Genomic DNA, 17,950 nt, shown 5'->3' with positions numbered 1-17,950 from the left:
GTGTCTGCCCTACTGCTGCCAGAGCAGTTCTGAGCTGCCGGGAATTTCAAGATTAGTTTTGTATATTTTGTATTATTTTCTCTGTTTTATTAGTAGCATTAGTAAAACATTTTTATCTTTTTCCAACTCTCTCTCTCTTTGCCCTCCTATCGCCTGAACTTAGTGGGGAGGCGGGGCTGAGGGGGGATGGAGGTGGGAGAGAGGGTTAACAAAGCGTCTGCCACGGTTTATTGTCACCTTGCAATCAAACCTTTACACCTCTGTACCTTGGAAGCTTCTAACTCAACAGCCTGTCTCTGCTCTGATTTTGTGCAAACCATGTAAAGACTTACTTTCTAGTACCTAGACTTTTCAAGGATTGTAGACTATAGGAGGTGTACATTACAAGCATGGAAATATGACATTTTTAGGCATAGAAATTGTATAAGTATAAATCATAATATAACTATCACAAAGAGCTATTCCAAAACTGAGATCATAGTCTCCTACATTATACTACTATTCTGCATAATTTCTTCCTTACTTTTGGACACTTGACTGTATAAATCATTCCTGCTTGGTAGGTCTTCATAAAAGGACTGGAAAATTTAAATAAAATTTAAGGGAAGAGGGCTGACTAAATATGCCAGCACTCACCTAGCCTTGGGTAGTTTCTCCATATCTAAATTTTATTAGACATGAATTGTACCTATGTTAGCAAGTAATATGAACCAGTAAGAGTGGATCTGTAGAACGAAGCAGATTATGCTGAGAAACGATGCCTATGATAAAGGCATCTCAGAGTTTTTTTGCTGCGGACAAGATCTCATCTGGTCCAATGAACTAAGTGCCAGTCCATGTAGTGCATCCTCTCAGGTTATTTTTATCCAGAAGAGACCTAGCTTGTACTCTGCAAGACCTCTCCTAACATGAACAAAAGTATAGTAAGTCTGAATGATAAACAGATTTGCCTCAAAAGTGCACTTCAGATTGGAACAAAAAAGCTCACAAAGATTTGTCAGCTATCTGGTAATGCACAAATATAATGATTCCTAAACACAGTCAGGACTTCAGTATTTGAGAAGGATAATACCCATTTCTTTATTTTGAGAGAATAATTTAAAAAAAAAAGAACCAAACCAGAATTTTTTAGGAAAGGTTCAATTTGGTTTTTGGACACAGCTCAAAATGGCGGTGGGCTTTAGTTTATGTTTGTATTGTAAACAAAGGTAATTTCTCTTTAAGTAAAGATATACAGCCCTCATCAGATGGTTACAAAATTAGTGGTGGCAAACAGGAAAAATGAAAATTTACTTTAAAATCCCTGAATCTGAAGATCAACTTTCTGAAAAGGATTTGTGTTAATGAGGTCTGTCAAGAATCTGAAAGTTGTTTGGACAGTTTAATGGGCAGGAATATGATCAAGGAACAATTCAATTCTAAATAGAGAAATATATTTCCTTAAATGTTATTTCTTCTAGTGAAAAGATAAACATTACTCATATGTAAAATGTAAACATCTGCAATACTTCATGTAGCAATGTACTAATTGTTTAGTGAATGCAGTTATTGATATCTTAGTAATAATGTTAGACTCAGAAGATTTAAATCAGTAGTGCAGGCCAGCATCCTAATGTAATGTTGAGAAAAAGTTAGCAAGGGGTTTTTGACATTGTTGCAAATATTCATGCCTTTCAAGATTCCATACTACCCACTATTTCACAGTTACTGTTTCTTTAGTTTTCTAGTCCAGACAGAGAATCTTCCTGAAAGAGATACTCAAAAAGAGATGAGCCTGCTTATGCCCCCTACAAGTCCCTCAGAGGATCCCTTACCTCTGAAGTTGGCCTGAGCGCTAGACACCTGCACCATGCATGGGCTGCAGCTATACTTACTGTCCCATTCCAGGCAAGAGGGAACCAGCTCAATCTCTGCTCAGGCCAGCCTGGAGGTGGGAGGGAAGTCAATCTAGTGCAACGAAACCTCCCAGGCAAGCTCATCATCGACATGCAGCACAAATGTGACAACCCTTGAACTCAGCGGTACCTGCACTCAAGTCCAAACTCAAACATGGCTGCAAAAGGCAGACAGATAGGAAGCACAAATGTGCCCATATGTCTTCTTGATATGATGTTTTTATCTTTTTATACAAATCTTATGCCTTTCTTAGAAAATGCAATAAGTCATTGAAACACTTTGCAATCTGCTTCATGAAACTGAAATGGTCTCTTAAAATGGATAACTGTTGAAATCATGTCACATTTGTCTGACTGCCTGATAAGCTAAAAAGCAAAAAGTAAATGAAAGGAAGCTTTTGTTATACCTTCTGCTTTACTTCTGTGGAAGAAATCCCTGTTTGTCTTTCAAACCCAAAAACCTTCAGAGTTTTTTATATGTTTGTATACAGTCTTTATATACAAAATGAATACCACATAAATTGAAGCACAGTAGACATTTTATGTGCTGGTTAAATAAGAATTTAGGCCTGTCAGGAATGTGCACACCAGCCTTTTGATTTTTCTTTACTTCTCTGGGTCTTCAAAAGCACTTTCACAGTGTTCAGTTCCACTTACCCTTTAAAGAAGCTTAAGGTGAGGCAAGATGAGAGAGAATTTTCTGTTCTAGTGTCTTAGAGGACAATGTCAATAAATGTGTTTTAATTAGTAAGGCCTTTTTTCCCTGTGACTATGGCAGTAAGTAAACCATAGTCCCTGGTGATGACACTATGCCATTCAGCAGAGGTTGTTCTATTCAATTTTTTCTGGTGTCATTGCTTTTCAGCATTGATGTCTGAGTAAGCTGTTGATAACAGCTGATTATGAGCCTTTTTTTATTTTTTCTTATACCTTGGTGTTGATGTATGTCTTGGTTTTGTTAAAAACAAGCCCAGTTCTCTTTTAGTGAATTTTCCTTTCAGCTAAGTTCCTCTCAGTACCTTCTAAGTAACCGCATTTTTCTGAATTTAGCTGCATAATTTTTGAGACACTTTTCGCTCCAGACTGAGAAGATGAGCAATGGAATGCAGAACAAGCTCATGTTTAGGTTTATTACTATGGTAACCAAGGTTAACTGATAATGGGACATATTCGCAAGGAGGGGCGGACAGAACAGGTGACTAAAACTGACCAACCGAGTATTCCATCCCATACACGTCATACACTCTATAAAAGAGGGAGAACAGGAGGGTCTCGCTCTCTTTGACTGTGGCCAGCATCTGAAGAGGACCCTGCCACCCATGCCTGTGATCCAAGGCCTGAGACCCTGCGTCCCTGAATCCAGTTCTGGTTTGCTGTGAAGTCCCACCCAGGACTTCTGGGTGCCTGCCCTGCAGCTGATGGAGCCATGGCAGCTCCCAGCTCCAGTCACTGCTGGAGGCATGCCAACTCCACGCAGGAGGGGTTAAATACTGGTCTACTCTGGGACATTCGAGATTGGTTTTGCATATTTTGTATCATTTTCTCTATTTATTAGTAGCATCAGTAAAGCCTTTAAAACCTTTCCAACCTGAAGTCTCCCTTCCTCCTTATCACTTTTTCCTATCTAAGCAGAGGGTGTGTGAGGGGGTAACAGAGACCATCTGCCACGGTTTATTGTCTCCTTGCAATTAAACCTTGACAGATTATTGATGGCCCGCACGGGGATAGAGAAGCCGTACGGGGAAAGAGAAACTGTATGGGGAAAGAGAAACCATATAGGGAAAGATAAGAGAAACCATGACAATATATAATTACTGTGTTGAAGCCAATACAATATTTTAGTGTTTCATAATGCAGGAATCAAAGACACTTTCTCTGGGGTGTCAAAATGCAGATTTGGACAGTTAATGAGTTATTGTGTAAAAAAAAAAATCAGTCTACAGATATTTTTGTCTTATGGCTTATGTGAACTAAGGATTACAATTAAAAAGTAGGGTAGGGCAATCTAATTACTCTAATAATACGTTTTTTTCTTATTGTGAGAACTGAAGCATAAACTGTCAAAGAACAAGCCAAAAATACCTCAAAATTACATTGAACTTATTAGCGCAATGTAGATCTTACAGAATATGAAAGCACTTTTTCAGCACTATCATATAAGCCAATTAATGGTCCCTGTTTGTCAAATCCAGCTGTATCAGCCCAATAGCAGATAACTGCTTCTAGTTTAACCCTAATTGATGCCAGCAGTAGAATCCAAGAAAAAAATCAATGCGTGTTTGTGGAATCAGGAGATTCTCATGTAAGCCTAATGAATTCTGGCAGACAGCATTTATGCAGTTTAAGAACTGTAGTAAAGATGCTGAAAACTTGAAACACTACCACTTTTACTGAGAATCTCTTTTCAGTAAAGATACGTGTTACTGTGGCATTTTCAAAAGTACAGTAATTCCTACTTTTGAATAATTTCTATGCTGATAGACTGATTTGGCATTACTGAAAAGTTGAAGGGTAGTAACACAATTGTTATCTACGACAGAAACAATAATTTGGGCTTTTTTGTATAGCAAAACACAGAACCAAAAGAAAAGTTGGATACAAACAACATGGGTTTACTTCATTTACCATTTTGACATGTTTATTGCAATGCTTCATTTGCCATGTCTGAAAGATATTGTCAGGCCTTGTTCTGAATTTCTCTTAATACATCGTTCCTTTTTCAGCAAGCCAAGTGTAAAATTCTGCCAGATGAGCCTGGTAGCAATTATAGCACGATTTTATTACCCAGTGTTGTATAATTAGATATATTGTCAATTAAAAAATAAATGAATATGTAATCCACTCTTTTGTTTTGGAGGAACCTTTTTTCTTTTTTCTTTTTTTTTAAAGAAATTGTAATTGACCCTACAAAAAATGAATTGTTCTGTCCTCTAGAGTTTTTACCATCTCCATAAAGTACTATGATTCAGAAAGATGTTTTTATGGGCCTCATCACTAAGGCATCTGAATGTTGCAATGATTATCCTTCCAGTGGTTCTATGAGGAGAGTATTAGCTTTCTTCTCTAAGTAGGGAATTTAAGCACAGGAAACACTGAATTACTTGTCAGAGTAATTATCAAAATTACATTGAAACGCTAGAGACTAGCAAGTCCATCCTTCTGATTTTTTGCTATTATTTTCACATGTGTTTTTTAATAAAAATAATGGTCTACAGTTTGATATTTTCTGAATTGATAAGTAGGGAGTTCTGTCTATGCTGAACAACACAGTAACTGAAAGAGCTGGGCAGATCTGTGTACCTGGAAATGACATAAAGGACAACTGATTAAATTTCTCTACATCCAGCCACTGCAATGCTCTTTAGATTAAATAGTTAGCTTCCAAGTCTATTCCTTGTCTTGACATTAATAATGTCAAATTTGTAACTGCAAGGTGAAGTAAGCTCAAGGGAAAGAAGGAAGTGGAAAAAAGGACAACGCTGTCAACTCCTTGCTAGCCTGTTGTATTCATGGATCATCACACTAGATGAAAAATTATTAAAATTACAGAGACAACAGACAATCAAAAGTATTGCACTCATAATAGCCTATCTGTATTATGCTTTATGTTTCTTCACTTGTGTTCCTTGGAGTAGGCTATTAACATGTTTCTTTGGGGAGCCCATCCCCAGAGACTGATTCTGAAGTAATGGCTTCCTCAGTGTATTAAATAATTCCGACAGGTTGCTCATTTTCTTTAATTATCTCCAAATATCAGTAGTTAAAAACTTGTAAAAAATAATGGCATAAGTAATTAGCCTATTAACATTACTTTTCATATAGGCTATATAAGACAATAAGAAATGTGTACTGAATATGATAACATTTTATACGTTATACGGATTATTTTGTATGATTGGGGAAAATATAAAATTGTGTTATTTGGGAAGAAAAAAAAAAAAAAGCCTGCAACGCCTCTGACCAATATCCACAAGACAGAAACCAAAGATTATTTCATTCTGTGTGGTTGTGTGGCCTCTATTGCCACGTTGATGATGGACAGTTAGAGTTAGATAGATATGCAGAAGTCATTTGCTTCAGTAGTTTATCTGTAGTGTTGCTTTCCAGTAATGTAGCTCAAAATGCAGGAAAAATGTAAGTTACAGAGATAACTATAGTAAAATTATGCAAGGACTTTGCAAAGCCATTGACATTGTATCACGATCGCTTATTTAAACAGCTGAAAGTAATTTATAGTCTGAATATTCATGGGTGTTATAAACTAAAAGACTAGATGAACAAGGGCTTAAAACAATGTCTACAAAGAAAGATAATGGTGATGTCTGCCTAAATGCTGCCAAGACCCCTGCACTACTGTCTTAAATCTTTTTTATCTAATAGTATTACTAATATAGTCACATTCACTGAAGAATTAATACATCGCTACATGAAGTATGGCAGATGTTTGCATTTTACATATAAGGAGTACGGTTTATATTTTCACAAGGAGAAATAATATTTAAGGAAATACATTTTTCTATTTAGAATTGAATTGTTCCTTGGTCATATTCCTGCCCATCAAACTGTCCAAAAAACTTTCAGCAAAGTTAAGTGAGTCACTTCTGGGGACAAGATCAATATAAACAATTTTTATTATTTTCTCCTAGGTGAAGGAGAACGTCTGTTACTGCCAGTGGTCCCCACAGAAGAATGTTTTGCTGCACTGTGTGCGAGGGGCCTCCAACTGAGAACTCTGTCCCTGGCAGATGCCAAAACTGGCTTTTTAGAGAACAGCATAAGGTTAGAGAAAGCACAGTTCACCACATAATTTCCAAGTCACCAGGAATTTGTGCAGACATTGATGGTGACTCCATAGTTATCAGCCTTCAGCAGATTGATTTTTCCTTAGCTTGTTCACTGTCTTCTCACATACATGAAAACTTCTAATATCCACAGCACCCTGTGGGAGGAAGCTACTTGTTTTTGATTCATACATTTTGTGAAAAATCACTTCCTTTTCTTTGCTCTGAATGTGCCACCTGTTGGCTTTATTTGATGCCCCCTATATTGAATTAGTGAAGAAGGAATTCCTCCCCTTTTAGCCTCCCCATGCTGTTCTAGATATTATGGAAACCTATCATATCTCCTGCTCTTTATCTCTTTTCCAGACTAAGGAATCCTACTCAGTCATTGCTCATCAAGGAGTCAGACCAAAGATACTGATTGCCTTTGTATCCTTCTCTGTACTTTTCCCACTTCTTTGGAAGACATGTCCTCTTTGAGACATGAGATAAATAATTCACACAGTTTGGAAGATACGGACTCAGCTTTATTAATGACATTTATTTTCTTCTGCCTCTGCTAAAATTTTTTAACATCCCATTTGCTTTTTGTGCACTCACTGCACAGTGAGCAAATGCGCATGGAGATATTCTAAAAACAAGATCTCATTCGAGAGAGATTATGGTTTCCTCAGACCACAACATTGTATTAATGAAGTTAGAATTATTCCCCTTCTCCTGTATTTTGTGCCGCTTTATATAAAACTTCATCTCTTATTTTGATTGCTTTTCATAAGGTAGTTTTCCTGTTTGTTTTATTGGTTTTGTTGTTATTTCCCCCCCACACCATTAGGCTTTTGTCTTTACTAACTCAAACAGTTCAATCTGAACAGCAAACCCTGTCACCTGGATATTCACGCCCTTTCCCAGATCATTTATGATCATGATAAAGAATGTAGGCCCTAACCTAAATCCTTACTGATACTAAATATAGCACAATAGTGTCCAGGATAAAACAGTCATTTTTTTTTAGTGTTCAGTTAAGTATTTTCGTGACGCTAGGAGTGAATAATCCAGTACAGAAAATCTATTTTTTTTGGCAAGCAGTAGCAAAGTTGTAATAGCAGTAGTTCAAAATTATCAATAGTAACTCTAGCTTACATGTTCAGGGACTGACAGTTGAAATAAATACAATGTACACAAGGAAATAATCTCTGTAATTAAAGCTGGTGTAGAAAACAGGAGTTTTTTTCCAAGCTTGGCTTTGTTCTCTACACACATTTTTTCCTCTTGTTGTAAATAGAAGAACAACTACTGTACACATCTGTTTAGACAAAACTCATTGTACTTCCGATGCATTTTTTTACTATTTAAGCTAACACTTATAGCATAATCGATAACGTTTTGGCAACCATCACTGAAGCCAATAATTTCAGAATACGATGAAGTACATGAACTTAGAGGAAGAAAAATGTAATCATTTACTTAGCTGATGGAAAATGTTAGTGCAGCAAGAGAACAGCTTGCACACTACGATGTCACGTATTGGAGGGGGAAATCCTTTGCAATCCCGCTTTCCTGCTGTACCTGCGGGAGTCTCAGCAGTTCTAAAAGGACCAGGATCTCAACTGCCTCCATTACTCTCTATCTACTTCTTTATTGCTACAATTTTGGAATTTGTATAAAACTGCTCTCTCTTGCCATCTTCTCAAATATTTCTCACAATCTTATTCCTTCTATTCTATTTTAACCTGTTTTTCTCCTACTATTTCTATTCTTTTCATATTTTGTAGCACAGCAAGAATCAACAGGGTGTTGTTTGTTTTATTTTTTTCTTAAATGTATTTATGAAACAAAACCTTTGTCAGAAGAAAATTAAATTTAAGCTAGTAACAAATAATTAAAACTATATTAAGGTTACTTTCAGCTTTATCAATGCTGGTGGACATTTTCTTCCTTCATTATTATGTCTTTCACCTTTTCTCCTTCTTTTTTCATCTACCATGAGATAACAGCCCCTGGGCTGGGTGGAGAAGGGAAATGCCACCCAAAGTGTCAACTTAAGCATCTTTCTCATTAGTTATCCTCTCTTACCTATATAGCACTAGAATATATATATCACTGCTGTGCAGTGGTCCTACAACATGTTCTTCTGGTGCCACACAGTGAAGCAAACCAACGAATCTATCAGAGTTTAAAAATAATCCTGGAAAGAAAAGGGCAATTTTCAACCACATTGCTTTTATGCTTGAGTTCATCTTCTGCCCTTAGAAACAGCATAATCTCTGTTTTTTAAATGACTCTACAAAATTATTGGATTATTTGGGATTTTCTAATTTAATGTTTAGACTCAGTAAATGTTCAGGAACAAGTGGCAACAGAGAGAGAATGACACAATTGAGTTCCTACAACAAAAATATTTTCCATTATTGGGACGTCTGAATAATATTTTTAATTTTTTAGGTAATATTATTTCCTCTTGTCACATTCCACTCTTCTTTGTTTAATCTTTTTTGACTTCTCATTCATGTTGGGTTTTATGCAGGTTGGGGGTTTGTTTGGTTGGTTTGGTTTTGTATTTGTGTTGTTCTTGTTTGTTTGTTTGTTTGTATGTTTCTCCCTCCCAGGTAGAAAAATGTAATCTACTCTATTTTACACATAAATTAATATGCAGGAAATACAAGGATCATTTATGAAAGCAGTTTAATTCATTAGACTTCCACTAACACGTGGAAAATGTAAGCAAGCTTTTGGGTACAAAAGGCCTATCTCAAATCAGAAGAGAAGCCATGGAGTTCAAAGTTAACTATAAGGTGGGTTCATTGCTCAGAATATAATTGGATATGTAACAGACGTTCTGTAAGGAATAGAGCAATTGTAGCATTTGCAGCAGAGTGGATATCAGGTACAGGGAGACAGAAAGAAGGATTAGGGGATGATTATCTCTGGAGGGAGAAGAGTCTGGTCATCTACAGACTATGGGTCATGGAGGTGGGTGAGGGAGAGAGAAATGGCACATGCCATAAAACCAATACCTGCTCCAAGTTCATTGCTTTCTGTATCAGATAAGAGTTACAAATTGTGGTTTGACATATGCACTTCAGAAGCACAGAGGTTTTTGCACTTTAGGATGTCTGCCGTGAAAAGACTCCAAGGACTCTGACTTGCAGATAGTGCTAGATGTAACTGCAGCATGTGACAAGACTGCCCATCCTAATCATCTTCATTTCTATTAATGATTTACATAGACAGGTATTAACTGCACTGGCTGAAAATGGGATAATCTTCTAAGTCTTTAGTTTCTCCTATAGGTTGGTGCTGGAAAACTAATGGGAAAACTTTCTTATTCTGGAAGATCATGCTTCATTTATAGTTAATTGATTCTTGCTGGGAAAATGTTTTTGTTTCATGATATTTAGCATTTATTTAAAAAATTGAATTTAAGTTTGAATTCTGTTAATAAATTTTACACACATACAGTTTTTTTGAATTTCAGTGGTGATTTTTCATGCTTTTTCATAAAATGTAAATAGTTCTGTGTATTTTGTTAAAATAATTAATTTCAATGGTACAACTGTTCACATTTTAACATCTATTTTTTAAATTTTAAATGGAATTATGAAAAAATATAAATTTAGATTTCTGAAAATTGCCATTCTATTTTTTTTCCAAGTAACGTTTTTGTACTGAATAAGCATTCCTCCAAAATGAGCAAAAGAAACAAAAAAGTCCACGTTTTGGAAGAACAACCTGTCTCATAAATACAAAATGCTGAGCTTTAAACTGGTCTCCTATCATTTTCTTTCATTAATATTTCTATATATTGACTTTTTTTATTAAGAATTTATATTTTTGTAACGTGTTTGAGTGAGGTATTATGCTATTCCCTTTTTTTTAACACCTCACATGCTGCAGCAATTAACTTTTATTCCATTTCTGAACCTCCTTCTTGCTTTGGTTTATACTTTGTTACCCAGATACAGGAATAGCAACAATTTAATACTTTTGCACATTTTGTTGTCTGGTGAATTCTGTTTAATTTCTTACTTGGCATTCTGTTGCTCATTCTAAAAGGAGATCTTGTGATCTCAAGTAGTTTCTCTTTCATTTCAATTGCAATTGATCTAATGTTTCACCAGGTCTAAATTCAGTTTTGAGTTGCTGGCACACATAATACACTCTAGTGTCCAATCAGAGTATTGGAAACACTATGTCCAAGGCTGCAAGGTGAGTCAGCAATTCTCAGCCAAAATCCAGATTTAGATGAAACAAATTGAAAATTTTCCAATTCTCTTGGATTAAAAGAGGATACTATGTTTTGGGGTTTTTTCCATCTACCCAAGTCCCTAAAAATATTTTACAAATTTTTTTTAAGCTATCCTTTCACATATTTCCTGGTTCAAATGAACTTCCCACCCAGGTGAAGCCATTTATACAAAAAACATTCCAAACAAAACTACAATAGATAGACGGCTTTCCCTTAGCAGTTTGATTTCTGTAAGCTCGTTTGTATTTCTTCATCTGTGTAGGCAACACAAACTTCAGACACATGTGAGCACCATTAGCACCATACACTCAGCTGTGTTCAGAGGACTTGTGAGAGATGGTGATTTCATGGAAACAGGACCGTCCCTGCAGGCTTTCAGTCTCCTGTGCTGATCACTGAATTCTCCGGCAATACAGCCTGCTGTGTTCAAGAGTTTGAACTATTTCACCTCGTGACCACCTTAGCAGTCCAGAACAATGACTCCAACCTTTTACCCTAAAATGTGGGTTGCAGCTCAAGAACATCTTTCTGTTTTATTTTGATTTCTCTTCGTCCTGAACTAGTCACTAGGTCAATAAGAAATGTTCTGTTGCCTGTAAGTTGTTCATCGCTACAACATGTGATGATAACACTAGGTCTTTATACACCTTGTAAAAAGATTAGCTTGCAAAAGTAAACATTAACTGCATGTCTGACTTGCTCGTGGGGTTTTGCATTTCCACTTCCTTCTCACACTTTCACGTGCAGCTGTCAAAATTGCTTTGTGTCTCACATGCTTTATGCAATATACAGGATGCAAAGCTTTTAAAGTCATCTCTTTCTTCACTAGCCAGACATAAGTGAGAGAGACAAAGGTCTCAGCTCAACACAGCAAGATAAGAAGTCTAGAGTTCTGACCCCAGTTGTGGTTCTTCTCATACTTTCTTTACTATTTTATTTCTCCTCGTCAGTTTTCTTATCTGTAATGAATTGTGACAATGCTTTTACTTGAAAATATGCATGGTAAAAACTCAGTCAGTCTGTTTACTAAGCCAGGCTAATATGATCATGCCTGATCACACTTTAAATTATCATCTAAGGACCACTAAGACCCGACAAGAATTTCACTATGATGTCTGTAGACAGGTGGGTATATGAATTCCTGTGGATTGAAGATCTATTGAACAAGTTCGTTCTTATAAATACTGTTTGGAAGATCTTTCATATTAAAATCATCCAGAAATGAGTAATTGTGATGTCCTGCATCATAGGAGTCAATTAACACATTACCAGCAGTGGTCTCTGAAACAACTATCATTTCTTCGAAGATGGCACTGTGCGAATGTCTAATGGAAATTATATACAGGTTTCTCTCTAATATTGTTATGTCAGTTGTGGTCATGGAACCTGATAAGCTAGAAAAAACCCTTACGGCAGCTTTAAATGAAATATTATTTTGACCTTCTGAGCAGAAATCTGGTAGAAATGTAATTTTTTAGAAAAAAACAGATTAATTAGGGTCCAGTTATGAGCAGAAACTTAAGCTTATTTTTTTTCCCTTCAAAGGGCAGTAGCTTTCAAAATCACTGCATGTATTTCTTTTCCTTTAATTTTATTTTTTCCTTCAAGTTAAGCCAGTGCTTGAGAATGACACCAAAATGATAGCCATGGTACTGTAGATTTGTTTGTCTGAGGATAGATTCTCCATAAGCATTTGCAAAATTTCCTTCACAGACTGCCCTGTCATCCAGACACTCTCCTGAGAAGGAAAATAACCATAAAATCTGAGTGTGCATTCAGAAAGAGGCGTTGATTTAAGCCTGATGGAAGGTGGTCAACATTAATTTCGTTATATTAAAAACTATCCACTATAAAATGTATAAATAAGTTCTATGTCCATATTTCAGATGCAGAGGATAAATTCTGAGGTTTCAGAAAAGCACTCAGTTCTACTTGCAGATATAGAACTCTGCTTCCTTCCAATCAGCACTGTTTCTGCCTTGATAGATGGGGAAACCTCGGAAGACGATGAGGCTTTCTCAGGACTAAGTCAGATGAAAAATGCTATATTTTTACATGCACCCTGTACTGCCATAGGGCACTTGTGATATTACATTTTTCATCTGGTGAGGATTATAACAAAAAAAAGTAGTCATTTGTATGTGAGCATTTATAATGTAACGGAGGTTTAAAGACTAAAATGTTGCAAAACATATAGGTTATTCATTAGGAAGATAATATCTGGCAAGCTGAGAATATTTAGTTGTTGCACACTGGAAAACAGAAGAAAAATGGCCATTACTTCGAAGAGGACTTTGCAATCTCTTCCTATGCACCCAGTCTGCATGCAGCAGCATTTGCTACATGCCTGTCTCTGCAAACCTGAGAACAGCCAGCAAATATCCTTACTAAGAGCAACCGCAGGTTTATAACACGAGAAAGATGTAATGCATTTGCACAGTAGAATTGCAAGGACACACGTCTATAAATGGAAGCATACTGTATGTATAACAACTAAAACTTTTTGTTAGTATAACAGTTGATAATTAAGTTGATGATTAGTTGATAATTAAGAACCTATATTTTTCTACTTTGTTCTCTTGAAGTTTCCTTTTATTATGCTGTTTCTTCATGCTACTGCTGAAACAAAGCAATTAAAAAAGGTTACAGTAAGATTTATAATGTTCTGGTGGTCTGGTGCGGTTACACCCCCTTGAGCTACCCCTGGGTAAGGGCAATTAAAACTGCAGCCTTGTTGGGACATGGCCATGCTCAAGTACATGATACTCTGTGGATTTCTGTCACCACTCAGTGAGAACTGAGCTTTGGCACCAAAAAAAAAAAAAAAAAAATCGTGAGCTTTTTTGTCTTAATCCATACACGCGTTGTTTTGCATGGCCTTCTGGAGCTTCACAGTATCAGGAAAATACATAAAGCACAGCAAACTAAGTTCACAAGCAAGTCTTATTTTACAGCAAGACTTCCAGCATCCTTTCCATTTGTATGGGTCACATAGCAGTTTTGCTTTTTAGCCTGGGTCTGCTTATGTGGATCTCTACTAAAGGGAGCTATCTTTTGTTTGGTAATCTGTTGGATTTTTGTAGCATTTCCATATTACGCAAGGAGAGGATTTCCAACATCTGATTTAATGTTCAGGTTAAATGGCTTTTAATGTGTCAATATGAAGCACTATTTCAAGATCTCTGTGAGCTAAACTAATCCCCATCAGTTTCTAAACTATATTTTAATTTGCAATCTGACACTTCTTAAGATAGTCTTCTAAAAAGAGACATAAAATGAATTGTGTTGGCCAGTAACAGCTGACATTTTGCTATAAATCTGCAGGTGGCTTCCAAAATTAACTAGTCACCCCTAACTGTTTAGTGAAATTGTCAGCTGATTCAATAGACACATTAAACTCCTATTTATAAATTACCATGACATTACTAGTGCAGCAGTTCTATAACAAGTAACATAAATGCCGACGCACATGTCACTATATTGTGTCCGGCTACCATGTCTGAAAGAAGCAGCTGAAAAAACCTGTACTGCTGGGTCACATGAAATGTCCTGCACTTTATAATATACTTAATATCACTTCAAAATATAAGACAGTAGTATTACAAAGGAATATTTGAAAATATATGGGTTTAGATATGAAACAGATTTATTTCTGCAATCAGGCAAGAACTCAATTCCATCTTATACCTCAAAAAATGTCCATGATTTCTAAAAATTACTTAAGATCTAAAGCTATTGATTAGCCATTGCTGAGTGTATTTCAGTATGTTGACAGTGGTTTGAATTTATATTAGACATGGCTTTCACTATCTGGATTTAAAAGTACAATTTCTGTAAAGAACTTCCATTTAGTGTTCTACCTTCTTGGAGAGCTTTTTTTAAGAGATTAGGCAAAGAAGACTTATCCAAAAGCTATCAGGTTCTTTTTTCAGGCAGATTGAAGGAAATCATTAATATAGACAAAAGAAGTTACAATAAACATCAAATTAATGCTCAACAGGTAATAAATATTGTTTAAAAAAATGGAATCTGGAATGAACTGCATGATCCTAGAAGCAATTTTACTGATGTACTAACTAAAAAGATCTTCATTTACATTTTTACTTCACCACCAAGATCCTCCTGTATTTAATTTATTTATTAGGTATCAGTGGTATTAATATATGTTATCCTATTGAGAAACATTACTATTGTGTATGCTACACGGCAATTAGACCTTTCCTCATACCTGAAAAGTGTCATTTCTGCAACTTGTAACAGATTAAAAAAGTCTTAATAGTTAAAAACATGCCAGGTAAATCTGTGACATAATAAGTATTACTCTTAATGAAGATATCCCATTAGTTCTGAAGTTGCTCCTAAACTCAAATTCAAATGCCTTAATAATAGTCAACTTTGTGCAAGAAATAATACTATTTTGGCAGCTTAGAAGTGATTCTAAACAGCTGCCCAGACCATCCTACATAAAGGAATAAAGACTAAGGAATTACAGTGGTGCAGCAATAACGTCTCCGACTTCCGAGGTAAAAAGTACAGCAATCATGTTGCCTGTGCTACAGCATCGAATGTGATCAGGGTCCTTGTTTTGTTTAGTGAGTGGCCAAAACAAAGACATGCATTAGAGAAAGTGTAATTTATATCAACCAGACATCACAAAGACGCAATTTTTCATTATGTGATCCCCCTCTCTTCAGACTGTGAAACAAACTCATTATGCTATCTTTGTGACATAAACATACTGCTTTGTAAATTGTTTTGACTAATAAGGGTTAGTGCTTAATACCAATGCCGACATGTGTAATATGCAAGTATATTTTTGCATTTGTGGCTGGTTTATCAAATCATCTACCTTTTTTTTTTCTTTTTTTTTTTTTTTTTTTCCCAAATACAACCTCTACTCAGAATAGTTTCCTGGAAGAGTAGGAGGTAAAATTAGTTCTCTGTGAATTTTATTTATATTTAGAAAAATACACAACACATTCCCAGATTTTACTTTAAAAAAATTAAAACGTTATTAAAGTAGAAACCAAAGCATGATGCCCCATTTTTATGACTGGTGAACTGAAATCTTGCTGCCTAGGGAAGTGGCATTTGGTGACCCAGGAAATGAATCCCTGATCTCTTATTTTCACTGAGCAAAAGCCTTTCATTAAACTGAAAATTATACATAGCATGCAGTTATATACTTTGCTACTATTTTTTTCAGCTCTCATTTTCAGCATTCCTTTCTGAAAATTCTATTATCTAAATTCCCACACACACTCCTTGAACAGTCGGCTATCAAATTACTTATATCCTATTACAGAAACAGTGGTCATATAATGAGAGAGAGAATTGCAGAAATTCTCTGCATGTGTGAGTGTGTATGTCTGCACACAGAGTATAAAAGCTATAATGCAAGATTTTTAATTATGAAGCTATAAAGCATATTAGCAATACTTGAAAACAATCTGAACAATCAGAACTAAAAGCAAATGATACTGAGGCATAAGATAACAGAGCAAAAAGCAGGTATCTTCACTAGCTGAAAACTGATTTGGAGTAACCATACCAATCACAGAAATGACTGCATTCTGGACTAGAGATTTCTGGTTTAAGTCTTATCTCTGATATCAGTCTGACATTCACTGCTAAAAATCAACTATACACTATTACAGTAGATTCAATTAAAGTTATTTGTGCTTCACAAATTTATCTCAGAATTGATTTTTTTGTTTGTTTTACTACAAAGCCAAAGATAGGGAAATTAGACAAACATACAAAGGTAGAAAGTAAATGTTATAAACTTGTGCACTAAAAATAATAGTAAGGTCTACAGTGGCTATATGAGAGGCTGAATGGTGAAGAGTATGAACAGAAGGAACTCTAGCCAGTTGAAGAAGATTTGCCCCATCAGAAACAAGTACACATTTATAGCACATTTTACTATTTATCTGTGTTATTGCAACTTTCAAAGAAAGAGAAAAAAATTACCTTTCCCACATACTGAGGTTCGGAGCCCATGTACTCCTCCAGTACAAAAAATTGATTCCACACCCAGCCTCGTTTGACTCGCTGGGCAGATGATCTCCTCCCTGGCACTGGGACAACATTTTCTCTTGGCTCTGCTTCTAAACTCTGTTGTGGTTGTGGATGTAGTGGCGTTAGGAGACCTCCATCAAACAGGACCCAGAGAAGCAGGGATAAGCAGTTCCTTGTGAGCATTGGCAACGGCTTCCCTACAGCAAGTAATAAAATCTCCAGCACTTAATGCAGAGCAGAGGAATCCAGGTTTGAGGTGTCTGTGGCCTCCACCACTTAGCTTCTGATTTTATTGCGGAAATGCTAATGCAGGCATTAATCCTTCTGATGACAAGGTTTTTGCCGCATTAAATTCCATCTAAAGGGACCTATAAAAGAGATTTACATGGCAACATCAAATTACATAAAACTACATTGAAGCGTTCATCAAAATTCTCACACCTAGTTACTTTCTAGAGACAGAGAAAAAGGCTAGGAACCACAGTTTTTAAAGATTTTGATTGTAGTACTGAGCTGCTGTAGAACATTTTGCAGTTATTACAGGAATAGTTCATTCTTGCTCTGGTTAGCATTACCTTTGTCTGAGGACAGGGCTGTAGCCTTTGCATTATGACCCAGTTATCAGACAAAACAGTTACCCATCAGTGATGTCAAAAATATTTACTCTGGATTCACATGGAAAATACCAGGGCAGAGAGGACCCAGTCTTCCATCCTGCTGTCCAGAGCAGGAATGCTTTGGTTTTTGTCTCTGCCAGAAAAGCATCTTGGCAGCATCCCCTTCTCTCTGTGTGTGGACTTGGACAAAGTTTATACTGAACCTGGGACTTCGGAGGATAGATTCATATGAATTCAATGAGGAATACAAAATGGGAAATAGTGCCCATACAGCTAAATGCCACAAAGCTGCCAAGACACAGCAAGAAGTCTATGACTGGCATTCTCTTCTCCTGACAAGCCTTGTATCAAAATGATAGCTGTTTTGTTCTTCAGAACTATTGTAAAGTA

The 17,950-nt window shown here is 36.2% G+C and overlaps 1 protein-coding gene across 2 annotated transcripts in view; it reads right to left on the bottom strand.

Moving 5' to 3' along the window:
• The window catches only part of CDH12 (cadherin 12), a 165,458-nt gene extending 148,332 nt beyond the window's left edge, over positions 1–17,126 (bottom strand). For both annotated transcript variants that reach the window (XM_065630209.1, XM_065630210.1), the window contains exon 1: positions 16,896–17,126. In XM_065630209.1, the coding sequence (XP_065486281.1) occupies positions 16,896–17,126 (231 nt within the window). The remainder of the gene's footprint in view (positions 1–16,895) is intronic.
• Positions 17,127–17,950: the final 824 nt, after the last annotated feature.

The sequence above is a fragment of the Caloenas nicobarica genome, chromosome 2 (assembly GCF_036013445.1).
Source record: "Caloenas nicobarica isolate bCalNic1 chromosome 2, bCalNic1.hap1, whole genome shotgun sequence".
Lineage (NCBI taxonomy): Eukaryota > Metazoa > Chordata > Aves > Columbiformes > Columbidae > Caloenas > Caloenas nicobarica.
Note: the sequence above shows the minus strand (reverse complement) of the source record. Positions and strands in the feature narration are given on the sequence as shown.